The sequence below is a fragment of the Pygocentrus nattereri genome, chromosome 9 (genome assembly GCF_015220715.1).
Source record: "Pygocentrus nattereri isolate fPygNat1 chromosome 9, fPygNat1.pri, whole genome shotgun sequence".
Lineage (NCBI taxonomy): Eukaryota > Metazoa > Chordata > Actinopteri > Characiformes > Serrasalmidae > Pygocentrus > Pygocentrus nattereri.
In genome coordinates this window covers 21,623,403-21,644,317 of record NC_051219.1, presented here as the reverse complement: position 1 = coordinate 21,644,317, position 20,915 = coordinate 21,623,403, and the positions used below count along the sequence as shown (strand labels likewise).

Here is a 20,915-nt window from a genome sequence, read left to right as displayed (position 1 = left end):
CCTTAAACAAACCAAATATAAATGCACACTCAAATGTAGGTGAATACAAAGAATATTTAACTTCATAATGTGATACATAACTTTAGGGTGACAGTGACCAAAGGTAAACTTCTTCATGTCAGAACATTGTTTACTATAAGAACTAAAAATGAAAAACTTCTGACAGCTTTCAATTAGTCATCCCTACATGGCAAATACAATACTGTGATGTCTTATTTATACATTCAATCATGCTCAGCTTCATCAAGCTTCTGACAGCACTGCTTACTTCCTCCAAGAGTTCTCCAGGCAGAGGTTTGACTGACTTTGGTACATTCAGAGTCACTATGCTTGCAGCTATGTAACACCATCTGCCAGGTACAGTACTTGAGGCATATGCCTATATATACCCACACATACACACATCAATTGTCCTCTCCTCATCCTCATGAGAAGCTTAATTCTCATCCTCATGTATAAATGTAAAAATGTGTGTGTGCATATACATGTATATACATTTTGGCCAGGGTCTTGACTTAATATGCTCAGGTCTCAGGGTCAACTTTCGTGGCCTTGACTACAACATCTGTCTAATGCTGATACATTTTCTAGTAATTATCTACTGATATGTATCTGATCTCATTGTGTATCTCTACTGAATGTTTCATTCAAAGATTTAGTAAAAAAAACAACATATAAAGAGTGTAAGAGCTTCTATAATAACTGTATAAAAATGTTCTATTAGGCAGTTTTCATGTGTCTATTTAAAATAAATATTGTATGAATGAGTGCTATAATAGTTAATCAGGCATCTTTCCTTCCCATCTTTCAGTCATTACCCATAATTTGATTCACCATGTTCAGAGTGCATTTTAGTTACTACTGACCTTGATTCAAAACTAGTGATGCAGACCTAGAAGTGATGCAAACCTCTTTGAATGCATTTCCATTTCCGTCTTCACATTTACCCTAAACAGACATCATTCATCTCCCAGGCATATAACAGCACAAAAGCACTCAGATACAGATAGCAGACGAGCATAGCATGTGACAGATGCTGGGTCAGAAACTGTCCTTGCATGTAATGCTGACTTTGATTGACGCGAGGGATTGAAATGTAGAATATCATGGCAAGCCATGCTCTAACCAGCAGAATGAACTACGCTGTGAACACTGCAGTGAACTGTCATGTAACATGGTTAATTTTTAACCATCTTCATTTTGTGGAAGAGATGGATTATGTAATGCAAGGCTGGGAAGGGATGCCTATGTGAAGCTACAGTGAGCAAGCCCTGAGGGCATTGTGTGCTATGTTGGCTTCACCACAAATAGCAGTTCACCCTGTCCAGATTGTCTTCTCATTGTCTCTCTCTCTGTTTCTCTGTCTCTCATTCAAGCTCACTATCTGCCACTCTGCTGCTGTATCCCTCCATCTAAGCCCATGTTAGTTGAACTCCTTCTAATTACTCATTTTAGGACATTTTTGAGAAATGGAAAGTGACTGAAATGTACAAAATTGCTCAAATTTTTAAAATCAATTGAAAACTATTTGTGCTGGAACTTTAATCAAGAGCATTTAAATTTTTCTCCACGAAACCCTCATAGCATTTTAGAAGCATGTTTTGAATCACTGCTGTCCTGCTGAGTTCCACTGCAAGCTGAAGTATCGTCTATTGAGTTCTGAGGCATTTTGTTGGAACTAAGCAATTAGAATGCTTCTGTACAGCAGTCAAATCCTCAATTAATTCAGCCAATTCATTAATTCATTATTTTTCCTGACTTAACCTAAGGGTAGTCAATCAGCCACAACATGCTTGATGTTTAATGCTAGCTTCTTTGATTTTGTATTGGAGCTATGAGGCTAAAATAGCTTAGCAATGGGTGGTTATTGCCACCAACTTTTTCAAATTCAGTACTGCTATCTATGGAAATGGACAATTGTACATTGCATAGCTAAAAACAGGATTTATTTATTTTAAGATTTTATAGATATATTTTATAGATTTTCCCCTCATCTCAGCCCATGTTCCCATTTCTTACTTCCAGACTACCCTCAGTGGAAAAATACACTTTTCTGGAAATAAGTATTAGCTTTTCTGCCTTACTGTATGCCATCCTGCCCTCCACCAAGCAAGCAGCATCTGTAATTCACCTCTGAACAACATTTTTTTCGCTCTCTTTCTGTCTGCATGCGCGCACACACACACACGCACTCAGACCAAATCCCTTCTAATCTGAGATAAAGTACTTTGGCCGCTCTGCCATAGTGGATTTTGAGGAGAGTACAGGGTCAAAAGGGGCAGATGTGTATTTGCACCGCTGACACAAAGTCTTCAGCAGAGTGAATCGCGGTGGCAGTGAGGGACAGTGACAGAGATTAGAGCACAACAGATTCAGCCAGCCAACTAAATTACACTTTTCACTACAGAAAATGTCTTCTGGTTTTGGGCCAATATTAAGAGAACACTCAGCAGCATTTTCCACTGAGCTTCAATGAAGTATAAAGGAAAACAAATATAATGTTAATGTCCTACATATAAGAATTTTCTTTTTCCGGGGTTCTGATTGTTCTTCATTATATAATACATACTTTATGGTGCATTTAAGCCAAAGAAGTCAATAAACAAGATTTCTAAAGCTGTAGTACCTAAGCTCTCTGTGACATGATCATGGTGTTCGGAACATCATCTAAACAAGCAGCATGTTTACACTTGTCCTTTTTAAATGTAGCTCCGCATCCAGATACTGACCAGCTCTCTTTTTCTGCATTTTTAAATCACGCTTTTTTTGCTTAGAAGCTACAACACAAGCACAGTGCAAAGAAAAATATGGGTTACCATCACAGCCAGAAGCAGTGTGAGAAATGTGTCCTATCCTTTACAGGCAACAGCTTTTCAACTTTTGCCTTTCTACGCATGTGCATAAACACACATGCAGACAGCTAAAAATAACTTGTTTAATGAGAGATTTGGCAACAATGTTGCAATTTATGAGTGGATTACATGTGATGTTAGATCATGAATGTAGCCAAGCAGGCAATATTGTGCCTCATTCACCATCTTTCTAACTTTTTTCTTCAATTTGTTCTTGAGAGAGGATGTGATCTTAAAGCACAGAGTTCGTGCCTTTGTGCTCTTGAGTGTGTAGATTCTATTCTTATCTAAGAACAAACTCCAAATAAAAAAACATTAGTGAGTGTCAGAATCTTCATTAAAACTTCATAAGTGGGTTTTAAGAGGAAATTTCTTCTTAAGAACAATTGGTGAATGAGGCCAATTGTTTTTGAACACAGAGACATATATGTTCACATTGCATATATGACTCCCTCAAGATCACCAATTTGGAGGGTGTTTTAAGTGGCTTTCTTCATTTCCTTGCAATTCGGACAACTGATAATACGACGTCACAAATTAAATTTCCGGGTCACAGAGGAGGATAAATAGGGAAACTTTAATGTTTCTGGACTCAGCTTATTAACAGCTAGGAAGCAAAATAGCTAATTAGCCAATATGTCAATTTGCATTCAATGACCGAATAAGATAATTCAATTGTTCAATCACATTTATTTGTACGGAAATTGCTCATTTTTCACTTCAAGCCTAAAATAGATTCATTGTAGTCATGTAAATGTACAGTCCTACATATAACTCATTTAAATGTAGTAAGGATAATATTTTTCTAGTTAAATGGCAAGTGCAGACAGCAGAAAATTGCTTTCGTTTCCACAGCAGTCAGGAACATTCTGCAGGTTACAGCCCTTTATTTTTCTGTCGTGACAGGCTATGCAGCCAGCTATATGACAAGAAAAAGGCAGCAAAACATGACATAGACGGCAAAACATTAAGTACTTTGTGTGTAATAGTTAGCGTACAGCAAACTGGCTGACACTGTACGAACTCCGAGCAATATGGCTAAAGGCCAGTACTGATGGGCATGTAAGCCAAGAGAGGAAGAGACGAGAGAGACTGTCCATCTGTTTGAAATACACATTTTACAAGGGAAGTGGGGAGACAGACTTTATATTGCCTGCTTTGGCAATGCCTCAGCTCAAAAATCTTGCCAAAAAAGAATATTTACACTTAAATGATACTGTAATTGTAGTATTTGGATTATCACATGCATGCATACATATAACAACGTACAGTGAGAAACACACAGCCACCCACACTTTCATACATTTTTGTAAATTTAGATTTAATGAGTGCATGAGGGAGGCTTTAGCCATATGCTTTCTCCATATGCAGTGCTCAGTCTGGAATAACAAACATTAGCTAATCAGCTAGCAAGGCTCTAACATAAAACATAAGGTACTCAGGAATAAAGCATAAGCCGTGTTGGGGACTAACAGAATAAGAATACATGGATTAAGTATAAACATCCATGTAGGCCTATAATGTTACTGCCCAAAAGTGGTCTTCTTCTGCTCCTTCAATTCAAACTTTCATTGGTATTAAATGATCGCACAATGTAAAGGCAGTTGGGAATCCTCAGGCTTTCTAGGTCTTCAGAGGCCCTAAAGATTTCTGGAAACTAAAAAAATAGATCTGTATTTTTAGTTCAATTTTAATGAATAGAATCATCAGGGTTGTTGTATTTAAACACTACTATTGTAGTATTGTACGTAGTAATGCTCATTTCACTGTTGACAACTTAAGGGTCAACATCTTAAAAATCTTGAAATCTAGAATGGTACAGGTGAGGCAAAATGTTATAGATTAATTGAATAATGATGATTATCATCATGAATAATGATCTTGTAATAAAGGTGTGTGCCAAGGTCTGGCATAAACGCACAGTTCTCATTGTTGACATGTTGGATGTGGGAGAAATGTACAGGCGTGAAGACATGAGTGACATTGACAAGGGCCAAATCGTTTTGGTTAGATAACTGGATCCAAGCATCTTTGAAACAGCAAGGCTTGTGGGGTGCTTCCAGTCAGCAGTGGTGAGTACCTACCGACAGCGATCCAAGGTGGGACAAACCACAAACCAGCGACAGAGTGTTGGGCATTCAAGAATCATTGATGCAACTATCCAGTCTGCTCTTAACAAACAGAAAGGCTACTGTGCCACAAGTCACATACATTTTATTGATGGATAAAATTACACTTTGGAGAGTAAAATGTCACTCTTGTAGAAGTGAATGGGTGTTAGCCTAACCAATGACTTTCATTCTTTTTAATTGGACATGTGGTTTTTGTACAATAATCATTAAATGACCACTTTTTTTCTCTTAGGAATAATGGGCAGAATTATGTGGTCATGAGTCTGAGCATCTCTCTTATGTTACCATAAGGATACAAGCAATTAGGTCTGTAAGATGGCTGAGGTCATTAGTGTCATCACCAAAATTTTTATATTTTTTTGTATTTCATTTTTTCTTTGCTGGTGAAAGTTACAGGAGTGAATATGGTGTCATATAAAATATACTCAGTAATCATTGTTTAGTTATTATGACTGATTGTCTTACATTTCCATCCTATGTTCGAGGGACTCTAATATGGGTACTGAGTAGGTACATTTTCCATTCATCAAGGTACAAACCATGCAAATGTATCCTTCAAGGTATAATGGTTTTAAGGTCCAATATGTACGTATTGGAACTTTGTCATAAACTAATACTTTAAAATAGAGCAATAAAATACAAATTCTGGAAATGTGGAGATTCTGGAGAGTGTTTGGAGTCAATACAATTTAGAAATTATAATTTGGATTATGGTACAATTATGTTCCCTGACAAAATGTACCTTTCAGGTTACTGCTCCAGGGACAGTTTTGTACCTTTTTTGCAGAGAGTGCAGAGGAAAAAAAACATTCATTTGTGTCTCACTTCAGCTTTAAGCAATTTGCCGCTTTTGTGGGGAAAAACTATCCATCTCATGAGAACATGCATCTCATTACATAATTCTAAGACCGCATCTTAGAATTAACCATCCCGCAGCATTTGCTGGACATGGCAGCAGCACACCAAGCAAGCAGTGACTGTTGGGAGTTTCCAAGGCCTCTGCGAGAGGAGTGAAGCACCAATTTGACAGACCACAGAATAATTTCAATTTCATCTTTCTGTCACTTACTTGCCTTTTGCTATGTCAGACACTAGATTTTATAATTTAAACTTATTGTCAGCAGTCACCAATTAATCAGAATCAAGTCAGGACTGTGGTCATGGCACTATTTGGTTCTGTAACCTGCTTGCTTTAGCCAATCAGGCATCCAAACATGACAGAACAAGTTTAATTTTGCCTTGACCATAATTTTTTATGCTAACTGTGGGGAAATGTTGTTTTTTCACCATGATAAGAAAAAAAATCCATATTTTCATGCTACTAGCAACGTCCTACGGGAACCCACAGCACCCCCTAACAAAACTCTAGCAACCACCTGGAATACCATAACAACCAACTAGCAGCACCCTAGCAACCACCTGGGATACCATAGCAACCACCTGTAAACACCCTAGGACAGACTTTAGACATGCCACATTAGATTCAAGAGAAACCACCTATTAACACCCTAGCAACCACCCAATATACCATGATAACACCTGAGCAACCACCTGGGGTACCATAGCAACCAGTAAGCAACATTTTGGCAACTTCCTAAAATACCATTGTATCCGTTTGTCAACACCCTAACAACTGCCTAAAAAACTGCTCAATCTGTCTAAACACTGCATTTTATTCAGCAAATGCACTTTAAATTCAGATCCAAACAGCAAAAACTGTGCCAGTTGTATGCAGTCCAACTGCATACATGTGGCACTGTAAATAATTATCTGATTAAATGTGGCATTAATTTAATGCTGCATTTAATAACTAGGTAATGTATGCTAATTTATCCCTCAAAGTAGGTCATATAAGTCAAACCAACAACAATTATTATCGAATGATGAAAAGTATTAGCATTCGTCAAAAGTAATCACATTCAACTGTGGCTTTGTAAATGTTTTAGTTGCAGAGTGGGATCCATTCAGCCATTTATTTGTGATACAATTAGATATATGATGCTTATTTTACTTGATTTTAATACATTAAAATGATTTATATGTGCTCATTTTATATTCATTGAATATAAAATTGAACAGCACAGAATTAATTAGCACTTGGAGTGAGTCCAGGCCAGAGTGCCTGTAAAATGAAAAGTGTAAAGTGTAAAAAGGGGAAGTATATCAGCCTGCTACAGTTATCTCAGCGCACACACTTGAGCAGTCTGTAACAACGCTGCTCTCTGTCACAGTGAGTACCTCTGTATTTGCTCAATTTTGCTTTATGATATACCAGCACTGCTGTCAACAGCAACATTATGTTCAGTCATATAGTCCATATGCTCTGCCAAAGAGTTTCCATAAAATGCCATGCAGACTGCCAGCAGTACCTTTAAATCCACAGATTGATGAATGAACCATAAGAGGCACTGATATGAGCTTAACATCATAAGAAAAATGTGCTAAGAACAATGAATAAAAGGATATTGGGCTTTGGCAAGTGCGCCTTAATTCCCCATATTATAGCCGTCAAAAGCTAGAGACAGGAAGAGAGAAAGAGACTGAAAAACACTAAATAAAGGGAGAAATAAATCCAAAGGGGAGAAAACTGCTCCCTCTAGGATTTGCGTTCAAATTCAGCAAGAGTGTTTTTCAGAGTAGACCAAAAATGTTCCTTTTCGTGCCACTCCATCGCTTGGCTCCCCACCGGCGGGCTGAATTGATGGCCTCATTTCTGCTCTTGTGGCCTCTCCGTGCTGCAGTAAATAAGGGTGCTAAAGGCAGCTAGAGCTCTGTAGAGGCCTGGAAAGAGGCAGGCAGCCAGTCCAGCACTTGACTTTAAACTCTGACCTGATGGCAGCCAATCTGCTGTGGTTAGTGGCCATCAATACTCACAACAAACACAGCATAAAGGGCTGCAGGGAGAAGCAGTTCTGTGCACCTATATTAAAGAAAGACCCCAGAATTTCTAATCTGTGTCTGACAGATTTGTAGTGTAGTCGATTACTACATATGATAATTCTGACGTTTCCCTGTACTTAGTAAAGAAGACCTTATTGCTACATTTCAAAAGCTAGGCAGCTTCTGAGAAAGGGGGGGTACTCAGTATGACTGTCCCATGAAGGGTCCTCGTTTGTATTGCAAAGCAGGATAGTCTGCTTTCTCTGGTCATTGGAAAGGATGTTGATATGAATAATAATATGCTGGTGAGGAAATCATTGATGTGAGTTATGCAAAGTGACAAGCAAAATATTTTGTTTTTAGTAAAATGCTATTCTGCAAGCTACAAAATTTTCAACTCCCTGAAAACAGGTGCATTATATACCCTGTATTTATTTTACACCCTCTAAAAGAGATAAACAGCAAAAGAAAAAGCAATAGCATACCATACATTTTACTGTCATTATTTAACGATATATAGAAGTTTGTCTCATCCGCTAGGATTTCTCTTGAACTTAGAAATCTGCTAGGATTTCTCTTGAACAGGTTTTATAAGCAAAAAAAGTTCAACTTGGAATCTTGAGGTACTGCATTATGTTATAAATCAATGTTAAATAAATGTTACATATTCTTTTATACAGTATTGTGAAAACTTGTAGAGACTACCTTTAATTTATTTAATTTCCTCTGAAAATGGGCCTGAGGTTATTCATTTTTCAGCGTCAGTAAAGAACAGAAAATATTTTTTCAGGAAATACATGGAAGCTTTAACAACTAAATGTCATATCTTTTTTCAGTAGTTTGTTCAACCCTTGTTCACCCATTTCATTCTAACACACTTCCAGTTCAAGTTCAGTCTTAGAAGTTATATTTTCTGTTTCTTGATCCAACATGTTAAGATCTGTCCACTGTTCTGAGGACACCTTCTTTATTTGATAAAAAAAATTTCCTAATTTACTGTCAGTTTTCATGTCTCCGTGAAAGCTCCCTGACATCTACACATTCTTTCAGAGTGTTGAGTGTTATCTTCTCACAGTGGAAGACAGAAATGTCCAGAAACATCTGTGTTTTTTTCTGATTTGAAGCAAAAGTACTTTAAGTACTGATGCTGACAGTTTTGATGGTCTACCAGGTCTTGCATGCTTGTTAACAATCTCAATTTCTATGTGGCTTTTAACTTTCCCCTACTTTTGCAAGTGGAAAATCTCTGATCTCCTGATAGCCGATTGGACTGCAAATTAAATAAATGAATGGTGGCCTTTTGCACAGTTTAGTACATCTTCCTGCCCCAGAATGCTGGAATATGTAGTGGGTATACCACACACTTGAGCACAACACAAATCTGTTACATTCATACACAAATAAACAAAGCTGTGTGTGCACACATGTGCATGTAAGGTGAATGCTGTTTTGCTCTGGGGGCAGGAGACGGTCCACTTCAATCCAGTCTTCTTTTCCTAATAATGGATGTGCATGTCTGTGTAGCTGGAGTGCTGCTGCAGCTAGGCTTAAGCAAAAAAAATAAAAAAATAAAAACCACACCAGTGTCAGCTCTTATCAACATCTTCAGCCAATCTGCCCTGCCGGCAGAGCTTAATAAACAATCCCCCCCATCTATCCACATTCCTGCCCACACCTCATTTGTATTTGACTGGATGACCAGGAGATGGAGGAGGGAAGGAAAGAGGGAGGAGGGGGAGAGAGAGAATGGCTGCTAGATGACAGGCATGCAGACAAACAGACAGACGAAGAGTAAACAGAGGCTGAAAGAAAGCGAAAGCTATACAGGGAGCAGCGCAGCATGGCAAAAGGACAGGAAACAGAGGAGAAGAGAGGAAGAGAGATGGCCCATGGGTTCTATTTTGAGAGATGGAGGGAGCATGGAGGGCTGTTCATCATCCTGTGAGAACAAAGATGGCTAGATTCCGCCTGCCTCCCCTCCCCTGGTTCTCAGGTTTGTAATGCACCCATTAGTGGTGGCGAGTGCTGGGTGGGGATGATAATACTGATGTGAAAATTACAATGTAATTGCTTATTGCCACCAGAACATGCCTCATCTGTCTACAATGTGCTGTGCATTTTTATCTGGCAGCCAACATGGTGATAGTCTATTTTCCACCTGTTCAGTAGCAGATACATACAGCATTACTGAATGTTGATTCATCCCCTAATGTTTTTTGAAAATGTTTTTTGAAAATGAAAATTGTAGCACTGAGGCATTTTAGTTCAGTGTCAAAGTCTGGTGCCTCATTAACACCACCGTCTCTGGTGCAGCAGCTGTGAATGAACAGCCGTTGCTACACCGTGACTAGCAACAGGATAGTGGCTCCCAAATTCAGGTCCTGTATCACTCCTGTACTGCATACTTCAATGTTACTCCTGCTCTGACACACCAACTACAACGAAGCAGGGGCTTGTTAATTAACCCTTGTGTGTGTTCGGGTCTGATGTTTTCAATGTTTACCAAAAAAAAAAAAAAAGAACTATGCAATTTATTATTATTATTTTAGTCTCAGATTCCTTGGCCTTTGCTTATTTTCTGTGAAGAACATGTAAAATAACACATTTTCACTGACACTGTAAATCCCCTACACAATTATATTATTATTATTATTATTATTATTATTATTATTATATCTTATATATATATATTATTATATTACACGTCGTGCTCCGGTGAATCTGTGGGATAAAAGCATGGAGGTGCTGTGTCACTTTACTCTTTTCTCCTCCTACATAGCTTGCTGTTAGTGTGTCTCTGTATGTATGTATGTGTTTGTATATGTGTGTGTGTGTGTGTGTGTGTGTGTGTGTGTGTGTGTGTGTGTGTGTGTGTGTGTGTGTGTGTGTGTGTGTGTGCGCGTGAGCGTGTGCGTGCGCGTGAGCGTGTGCGTGTGATGGACAACATGGACAGGCTGCTGACTGGCTACAGCTGCTAATGGAAAACCCTACACTGGCCTTGTAATATTTTAAACATAAGGTATTCTTAAATATCGTATTGGTCTACCAGATCTACTGAATAACAAAACATGTACACCACACAAGGGTTTACTGTTTTGTTGATTCATGACATTTTGCACATTAATTTTAAAGATATTGTAGATTCCTACATCCTCTAGAGTGCCTTGGTATTGTTTCGGTTTAGAGGGGGCATGGTTATATCTGTACTAAACAGACATTGCAATGCTGCCACTTCTACCAAAACAGCACAGAGCGCTACTTGATTGTCATCTTCCAACATTAGCTAATTTTAAATAGCCATTTCAAAAAGGGGCTATGTTTTCCACAAAATGAACAAACATCTTTACTTTTTATGCCTGTTAATACAGACATAGCCATTTACTCTTTACATCTTTATTCAATTTGATGAAGTTTTCAAGAAGGATTTTAAGTTTAATGTTACAAGCACCAAATTCAGATACAGAGCTACCTTTACATATCTTTACATAGTTACATAATTAAAAGAATAGGCATGTTCAGTGAGGAAATTGAAGCAAACCATGTTCCTTCTAAGACTTTCTTAAATTCTATCCTAACAAGAGGATGTGAACATTGATTGCTTACACGCTCCAGGCCACTGCCTTCTGCTGGGTCAGCAAGACTGGAAGAAGGAGTGGAGGGAGGGAAATCAGCTCTATGAAATTAGGCCTAATTAGTATCACCCACTCAGCACTTTCTAAGTTTCAATGTCATTTCTCTTTTGCTCTCCTTGTTCCTCATTCTTTCTCCTTCTCTGCTCTTTTTCCACCTTTATCTCTCTCTCTTTCTCTCTCTGTTGCTCTCAGAATGCTAATTAAAGGCTAGATATTGGACACGGGCCCATGCCTTCCCTAATACGACAGAAGAAGTACAAGAACAAGACTAGAAGAAAAAAGTAACTGTACTAGTTCAGGAGAAATTAGCAGCAAGGACAGGGTAAGAGGAAGCAAGTGTGGTTTGAACAGCCTTGCCACTAAGCCTTTCCCTCATCACAACCAATTATCTTAATCTCAACACCACTAATGTGTTTGCGCAAGAATGCCCATATTGGTCAAGTGAGCCATCACTCTGTTCCTGTATTTGAGCAGGAGTTCTTTTCTCTAGGGTTGCACTGATCATGAATTTTTATTACCAGTTTCTATTATACACTCCAATGTCTTTATAGCCAAATGAGCAATTGTGTTTCAGCCAGGATTGTTTTTTAACTGAGGCATGATGCAGGACAGACAAACACAACAGAAGTCATTCTAAAATCAGTCTGGAAGGTATACTAACAAAAATGATATGTTTTATTCTAAATAAGCATTCAAAGATATGAAAATTATGGAGATGCAGATGCCAAATATCCTATTTATGTGTATATGCCAATACCAATGATTGATAATTTGAAAAACTTTATAAATGAAAAACTGTAATTGTGTAATTTTCATCTGTCAAAACTGTATAATTGTCATCTGTCAAAATTGTGTGGTGAAGAAGCTGAAACCACTGACTGTACATATGATCTATATCAGGGGTGTCCAATCTTATCCGCAGAGGGCCAGTGTGGCTGTAGGTTTTCACTCCAACAAAGCAGGTCACCTGATGAAAAGTTTGAAGACTAACACTAAATGATTAAACAGGTAGAATCAGGTCTGCTTTAGCTTGATTGGAGTGAAAACCTGCAGCCAAACCGACTTTCAGCTTATTGTTGATCACATAGACACGAATATTGGGTGATTCCAATCGTGGTCTCTTTCATATTTCTTCATTCCTCTCTCCTCAACACTGCTATGTCTTGCCAGCCTCTCTCTCTCTCTACTGAATTGATCTCTCTGTGCTTTCAACACTTAATCAATTTGTCTGAGGCCCCCAGGGACAGAGTAAATGTTTATAGACAGTTTCCCCCCTTATCTTCCTCCAAGCCCAAACATGTCCACCATACATGACCACTTTGCTCACACTCTTCCTCTCTTTCTCATTCTGAGAAGAGGAAAGATGACAGAGTGGTCAGGGGAACATAGTGTTGAGGTTAAGACATGTTCACAATCAGTCAACAAATCAACAATCATCTATCACATTAAAGTGAAAATAAAAAACATTTTCACCAACATCTAAAAGTACTTAAAGCAATTTAATTTTTAACAGCTGGTTTGAACTGTCAAGGATTTTATTTCCTCATTCAGGGCAGTGGTTCTCAATACTGGTTTGCCTGTTATTTGACAAAGATTAAGCTTTGACTCAATGCTATTTCTATTGTTCCCATGGAGTCCACCTCAAAATTGCTGGAAGAAAAACTGTTGCTATGATTATAATAATTGTTACTTAACGGAATAAGGAATGGAGTTAAAAATGTCACACAAACTTAATCCTCCACTGCAGAGGTGTAAAAGACATTACAGTGACCAAAAGTGGTTTTGTCTGTCTAAAACCTGACATTGTCATCAGGGTGTCCTTATTTTAGAGGTATGACGTCTGCTTGCAACACCAAGCATGGTGCAACCAGCACAACTCAACAGTCATGTTTCTAGAGCTCATCTATGTGGAGTACAATATAAATGGCATTAATGTAGGATGTCCCACTTTTCAGGGCACAGGCCTAATATGGGCAAAAAGTTTTTATCATGAATAAAACAAAAACTAGTATGATTTCTTTGTTTGTTTGTTTTAATAAATATTAATTGACCATTAAAGTGTGCATAAACTGTGTTCTCTGTACTAAAGGTGTACTCTTTTCTCCCTTATTGTCACTTGTTTTCACAGGAATGTTAAAAATTTTGCATACGACTGTATATGTATTTTTTGCCAATAGCATTATTATATTTTATAATGGCAACTACTTAAAAGCTTTCTTGTTCTTTTTACTGTGAAGTACTTAGGAATCTTTGAACAGCTCTACAGTTATTGTTAAGTCTATTTTACTGTTTGGCATTTACTTTAAAAACTTGATTAATCTTGAAAATAATCTGTAAATTGCTAAATTACTAGCATAATAAACAGCAATAATGTTAATATAAATAACATTCGACCATGCAAAATATTTTTTAAAAATCTTCATAATGCACTTGAACTGTACTATGAATTCCAAGGTCCTTTTTCATCTAAATTGGTTTTAAAAAACCAACAAAACAAACAAAGGAGACGCAATAATATCCCATATAAGTCATCCCTATAACCCTCTCTCCCCCTCCCCCACCTCACTGAGTTTTATGGTTGGTTTTAGGTGTTTGATTGTGTTGATGATTGCAGCTGTATGGGGTAAAAGCCTTGCTGGTGTAGATGTTATGTGAACTGAAGTGAGCGAGTAAGAGGATGAGAGAGCAAGGGAGAGGGCAGATTCAGGCCAAAAACAGGGCAACTGCCCATGTATTAGCAGTGGGAAAAAGTATGTGACCGACAAACACACACACACACACACACACACACACACACACACACACACACACACACACACACAACCTCAAGAACAAGCAGAAGCACAAGCACATCCCTTTTAGATCAACAGCACAAGCCGTTGTGTGTCATAGAGAGACGATGCTGGAAGGATGAAGGGCAAAAGAGATTGAGGCTTTAAGGTGGATGCAAAGCTGTGAGTACATAGAAATGCTTGCCTACACACATATACACAAACCCAGCCTTACCACTGGAGCAGAGGATCACATTTCAAAAGCGCTCCTAAGCCACCTTTTGGGCTTCCCACCAAATGGCCACTCAGCCACTTCGTCAGAGCTAGCAAATACGTGACAAAAAACAACAAAGACCTGAGTTGCAAAAGAAAACAGTGACTTGCTTTCTTTTTCATTCAGCACTCCTCTTTTATGCTCTTTCTCATGGTCCCCTCCCGCAGCCTGGATAAGTCCTAAACGGTAGCTCCTCACACACATTGGAGACCATTTCAATGGACTTCAGTTGAGTAAATCCATTCAGCTTGTTCTCTTATACTCTGTGTGTAAACATGGCAGGCCATGAGACAGAGCGATCTGGTAACGGTTACCCTTTCAGATTAACCTGAGAGCAATTATTGTTGTTTTTCATCATTATTAAAGGAATGATCCAACTTCTATCAACCTAATCTCTGTCTGCTGCACTGACTACCACATACAATAGTTTTGACATATTTGCCTGTAGTTAGTAAAAGAAGAGATAACTTTGATAAGCATTGACTCAAAACACACCTTTAACGCAGAAGTGATGGGCTGGAGGTTAGGGAACCGGCCCTATGATCGGAAGATTGCCGGTTCGATCCCCAGAGCCAACAGTATGTCACCGAGGTGTCCTTGAGCAAGGCACCTAACCCCCAACTGCTCTCTGGATGCTGTGGATAGGCCTGCCCACCGCTCCAGCCAAGTGTGCTCGCTGCCCCCTGGTGTGTCTGCTCACTAGTGTGTATGTGGTGTTTCACTTCACCGATGGGCTAAATGTGGAGGTGAAATTTCCCCATTGTGGGACTAACAAGGGTCTCTAAACTAAACAAAGGCAATGCCCACTTGTTTCAGCACTTTCTCACTGACTTCTGTTATAAGTGAGTTTCAAGTCAATGGATCCTTAGTGGGGAAAACATTACAGCAGTGGTGGTGTGTATGAATGAGAATTGTAAAGGAGTCACATATTTTTATGTCCTCATTAAGGTACTTGCCTTATTATTCCACAAAGGACATCTGGTTTAGTGGAGCAGTTTTCAAACATGACAAGGCCTACATTAAAACTAATGATACCTGTTGTTTCAGCAATAGAAGGGAGAGCAAATTTAAAGACAGCAAAAACTTGTCTGTGAATGAGAAAGAGAATATGTGATGTTATCTATATATAAAAACTGGTTGTTAATACCTTCGATTTATAGTTATATATTGTATTGTAAACGTTAATGTTAGAGATATTACTGCTCAAAGACTGAAGCAATTAAACACTGTCATGTCAGTTAACTCAGGAACACTGACTAGAACATGGTCATTTACCACATTGGACAGTGTACAACACATCATTAACAAACAACAAAAAATGTAAAAATGTAAATCATGTAATACGACAAAAACACAATAACACTATAACAATAACACACACTAACTAGATTAACTTGATGTGCACAACTTTGACTCTACTCTAGAAAACATTTGACTACTAATATTAGCTGACCTTGTTGGCTGTCATGAGATCTTTACAGGTAATTCCCAAAGAAAACTCATAGACCTTTTCAAGCTTGCTCATCTCTAAAAGTGAAAACTGCTCCACCAAACAACATTTTAGTGGAAAAATTATCATCATCATCATTAACCGCTTAGTCCAGATAGGGTCATGGTAGCAGTTGAGATAGCAGAGAATGCCAGATGGCCCTGTCCCCCGCAACTTCCTCTAGCTAATTCCAAGGGACCCCCAAGCCGCTCCCAGGCCAACTTGGAGAGCCTCATCTGGCTCCTCTCAATGCGGAGGAGTAGCGGCTTGACTCTGAGCTCCTCCCAGATGACCGAGCTCCTCACCCAATCAAGTGTATCCCGCCACCCTGCAAAGAAAGCTCATTTCCGCCACTGGTATTCACAACCTTGTGCTTTCGTTCATTACCCACAGCTCATGACCATAGGTGAGGGTCGGAATGTAGACCAACTGGTAAACCCTCTTCACAACCCACTACAGTCCGGTATAGTGACCGCATTAGGGACCACTGCCACTACTGTAATGTTTTGCATACCATGTCGAAAAGGGTCCACTCGTTTCCTGTTCACTTCTAAATACACACAAAGGTGTCAAAATCATTGTCTGTGGTACCTGACCATGTCACACTGATGCGGCAGACAGAGATTAGGTTGAAAGATGCTGGAAAAGTCCTTTAAGGTCAGGATTTGTGTCAAAGCTTTTCTAATGAAAGGCAAAGAGAAATTTTAGATAAAATAAGCCTGCCCTGAAAACAACTTTACACGTCAGCCAAGTAAAGGGACCTAGCAAGAATTAATGAAGTTAATTACTGATCTAATGAAAAAGTAGCTGGAAAGACACAGCATCTACCAATCTGAAAAGAGACAGCTACTAGAAGTGACTACTAGGCCAAGCTTAGAAGCACATGAGCGGAAAGAGAACAGACTGAATGTTCTTCCGGATTTTACACACATGGACCTACTGCCCCATGACATATTGCTGTGAGTAAAACAACCATGAAATGTATTAGATCACATACATACATACATACATACATACATACATATACACATGCACACATCTCTCTCTCCTTTTTAGCATAGTATAGAAAAATATGTCTACAGAAATCTGCATGTGTTTTTCAAATGCATTAAAAAAATTAATGCATAAATAACCATAGTCTTTGCTTTGTCTATATTGGTATTAGATATGCCCTATATAATTGATCATTTTCGGATATATTGAATCATTTCTGTATCTTTCAGATACTTGCTTACAACATAGGCAGATACTTGCTTAAAACATAGGCAGATGAACTTTATGCCAATATTTGACGATGCATTTACTGTAATATATTTTCAATCTAGAGCTTTTGTATGGGGCACAAGCTCCTCTGTTACTATTATGCTGGATTCCGGGACATTTTGGGGTGTGAAACAAGGCATGTGCGGTGTTAACCCTGACGCCTTGCTACTCTAGACTTAATCCATCTACTAAAGGCATAGGCAATAGCTAAGGGATAATCAGATGTAAATAGGGCACTTAAAATTCATTTTATTCATTCATTTTAAATAGAGCAGTATTGATTACCTGCTTGAGAATATATCTTTGAGTGAAATTATTAGATTGTAGATTATGTAATAAACGTTAATGAAACAAACAGGCACACTTAATTTGAATCAAGTACAATAAATTTCTCCAATCAAGGTGCCTTTGCCAGGATATTAAATTCAGTCTCAAGAGAGAGTGTTTAAAGCCTAAGGTCATTATGCAAAACGTGAATTGGTGCCATTAAGTTATATTAGGCTAGATTACATTCAAATTAATCTAGTTTAATAAATTAACAAATAGATGAATGCATACAAAAAGAAAAGAAGCAATTAGTTACTCCCTAACAGAAGAAGCTTTGAAGTTATATCATTATTTTACACTTTTAGTAATTAAAAAGGAAGAAAGGAGATAAACCTATTTTAAGTAATTATATGTGCAAGTGATCATCTAATGATTATGTACATTTCACACGTTTTCTTTGCTAAAAGAATAATTACTTCTAATATTACTTTAAGCAATTTCCACATGAATAATATATTATCGTGGCAGTTAGTGCCAAAAAAGAAAGTAAGCTGCTGTGTTGATTTAACTGTTTTATTCATGGGGAAATTATGTACACATGTGAATCAAGTACATCCATTACTTTGTCCAGTGGCTGACATTTGAAGCAAACATATACAAGATTCAAGGATTCAAGGATTCAAGGAGATTTTATTGTCATTCGCATCACATGGTACATGGGGTGGAACGAAATTAAGATCTCATGGTCCAGTTTACACCCAAGAGCTGTTATTAAAATAGATAAATATAAGCAAAATAGATACAAAAAAAAAACACAAAATAGAATAGAGCAAAATAGAGCAAAATAGATGCTGTGCATATTCTACGAACAGTGAGTTTAGATCTGTTTAGAAGCGTCATTCATTCACATAAACATCTCTGAAGCCATTCAGAATGAGCCCAAGCATAGAGACAATAACAGCAAAAGCAGAGCGAGTCTGACACCTTGAGCAGTCTTTGATGTAGTTAAACAGCGCGGTAACTCAGCGCCACTGAGAGCTCGCAGTGCTCTGAACGCGCTCCGGTGTGAAATACAGCGAGCTGCCACAACACTGAACAAACTCAAGAGTGTAAAGAACAGCGATGAGGCTTCAGCTCTCACAGTGTCAGTATCAAACACCAAAACTTTCCACACATCAGAAGAAAACACTCTCACCATAAGCTTAATTTGCCGCGTCTCCGATAAAGGTCATCAGTACAGCCAAGCTTCTCTCTGACAGCCAGTCAAATTTTATTTAAAAATAAAGGATTTGCGACAAAGAAATAGTGTCATCTTGAATCACCTATAGGCTTGAACATAACCTGCAGCTCAAAAGGTAGTGATACAGAACATGATCTTTAGCATCATCCCAGCAGCGACCTTACCGTCCACAGCCATGCTCGGTACTAACGTGTATCTCTCCGTGGTGGCTCTAGTGAGGGTCTTCCATGCTTATCGGCGTCCGGACAGGAACACAAAGACACAGAGACAGAAAGAGGTAGAGGGACACTTGGCGTGCGTGACCTCCGCACTCCTGTGGGCTGCGATACGATGCGATCTGCCGCTGAACTAATGCGCTATGAACCCAGCGTGGTACGGTTGGTCCACTCTCGTCTCCGGTCATGCCCCTCTCTGCGCCCGCTGAGGTTGAACATACGAAACATACGAAACACGCCCGGAAACCCCTACAACGATTTGGAACTCCTCCCTCTCGTTTGGCACCTTCCCCTCAGTGCTCACTGCCCCGTTGTGGTTTCTAGACTAACTGTCCAAACGGAGCGTAACCAACCCCAGGTGTTCTGAAGGGCGCTTGTTCGAATTGACACTGACTTTACAAGATACGTAGATATTCCAGTCCAATGCATGGTCCAGTGTGGGACAGGTAGAAAGGTAGGTGATCTTAAAAATAGTAAAAAAGTTTTTCATTCGACACCGTTCTTTCTTTTACATTGATGCACATTAGCTTAACAATATACAAAGCCTTTAACAATGACTAAAGTTCAGTTATCCTTAAGTGAATTTAAACGCTTATTAAAAGCTACGAAAATTTTCGTAATTGAAACCAGCCGCCCTGTAATTATGACTATTACAGAAATTGCGGCCGCGCTTTTCAAGCAGTTAAAACGGCTCACCAGATACTTTCTCCCATGACAGATTTGTGAAGTGTTCTACTGTCGAGTGTTTGTCAAGTTCAGATCATAAAGGATAGTTTAATACAGATAGGTCCTCTCTAAATTCTGATTGGCTGAGCCGCGTTCAAAGCCGTTGTAAAAAACATGACATATGTGCGTTTATGTCCGCCTCACATCAACTTAACTCTGTATTACTCCGCCACATCAGGACAAAGCCATGTTCTATTAACGGAATAATCTTTGAATGTAATGCTGCTTACATGGATCACCCAGTGTACAGATAATGTAAGAAACTGTTTATTTTTTGTTTAAATTGAGGGGCTGAAACTTATTTTATCAAGAACTAGGCTAAGTTAGCTCACAGGCTGAAAGATATCTAGCTAACCTAACAGCCTAAACAGCGCCGTCATTGATGCCACTTTAAAGTACTTGCTATGATTCACTGTAAGATGGCAATTTAAAAAAGTCCTAAGAATGTAACCTGAATGGCTTACATATTTCAAATGTCCCTATTTCAGTCAGAAATCGTATTAAAACCCAGGCTGAATCCCAAATGTCTCCATACCACCTACATTGTGTGCTAGCTGTGGAGGTTTCAAAATCTTCTACAGCCAAATTGTACACTATATGTCAAGTATGGATGTGGCTGAATCCCCATTGAATATATTAATGACTTATTTTTAGCTACATTATGCTGTTTTGCGTGCAGGAGCCAATATTTAAATTCCTACGTAGTGCACTATGTAGGGAGCAGGCAGCCATATGAGATTCAGCCCCAGCATGAGTAGAGGGAAGACGCTGGTTTGGTGTTATATAAGACATGCGTGGTAATCTGGTGACCAAAAAGTACTTATAAATTGAAGGATTTTGCATTAAACAGTGCTATGTTATATGTTTATTATTATACAACAAAAAGTTAAAAACTTCATGAAATGATTGCAGTATACACTGATGAGTGACGAAACGTTCTTCTCTATATTTAGCAGTCTATGTTTGCTTGGCAACTGTACCTACATTTGAAGGAACTACATTTCTTGGCAGAATACTTGTTTATATCAATTATTATTAGTTAACTATTTTTGGAAAATATGTATTTTATTATATTTTATGTTGGCCACCTTTTATAAAAGCAATAAGCAGTAACACGCAGTGTCTCGTGGCTTATTGCTTTATTAATCACTGGGCTGCTTTCTTCCCACAATGG

The 20,915-nt window shown here is 38.5% G+C and overlaps 1 protein-coding gene across 1 annotated transcript in view; it reads right to left on the bottom strand.

Annotated features, from left to right (window-relative positions):
• The window catches only part of samd10b (sterile alpha motif domain containing 10b), a 131,912-nt gene extending 112,698 nt beyond the window's left edge, over nucleotides 1-19,214 (bottom strand). Inside the window, exon 1 of the mRNA XM_017681913.2 lies at nucleotides 18,965-19,214. Within this exon, the coding sequence (XP_017537402.1) occupies nucleotides 18,965-18,977 (13 nt within the window). The 5' untranslated portion in view covers nucleotides 18,978-19,214. The remainder of the gene's footprint in view (nucleotides 1-18,964) is intronic.
• Between the last annotated feature and the right edge of the window lie 1,701 nt (nucleotides 19,215-20,915).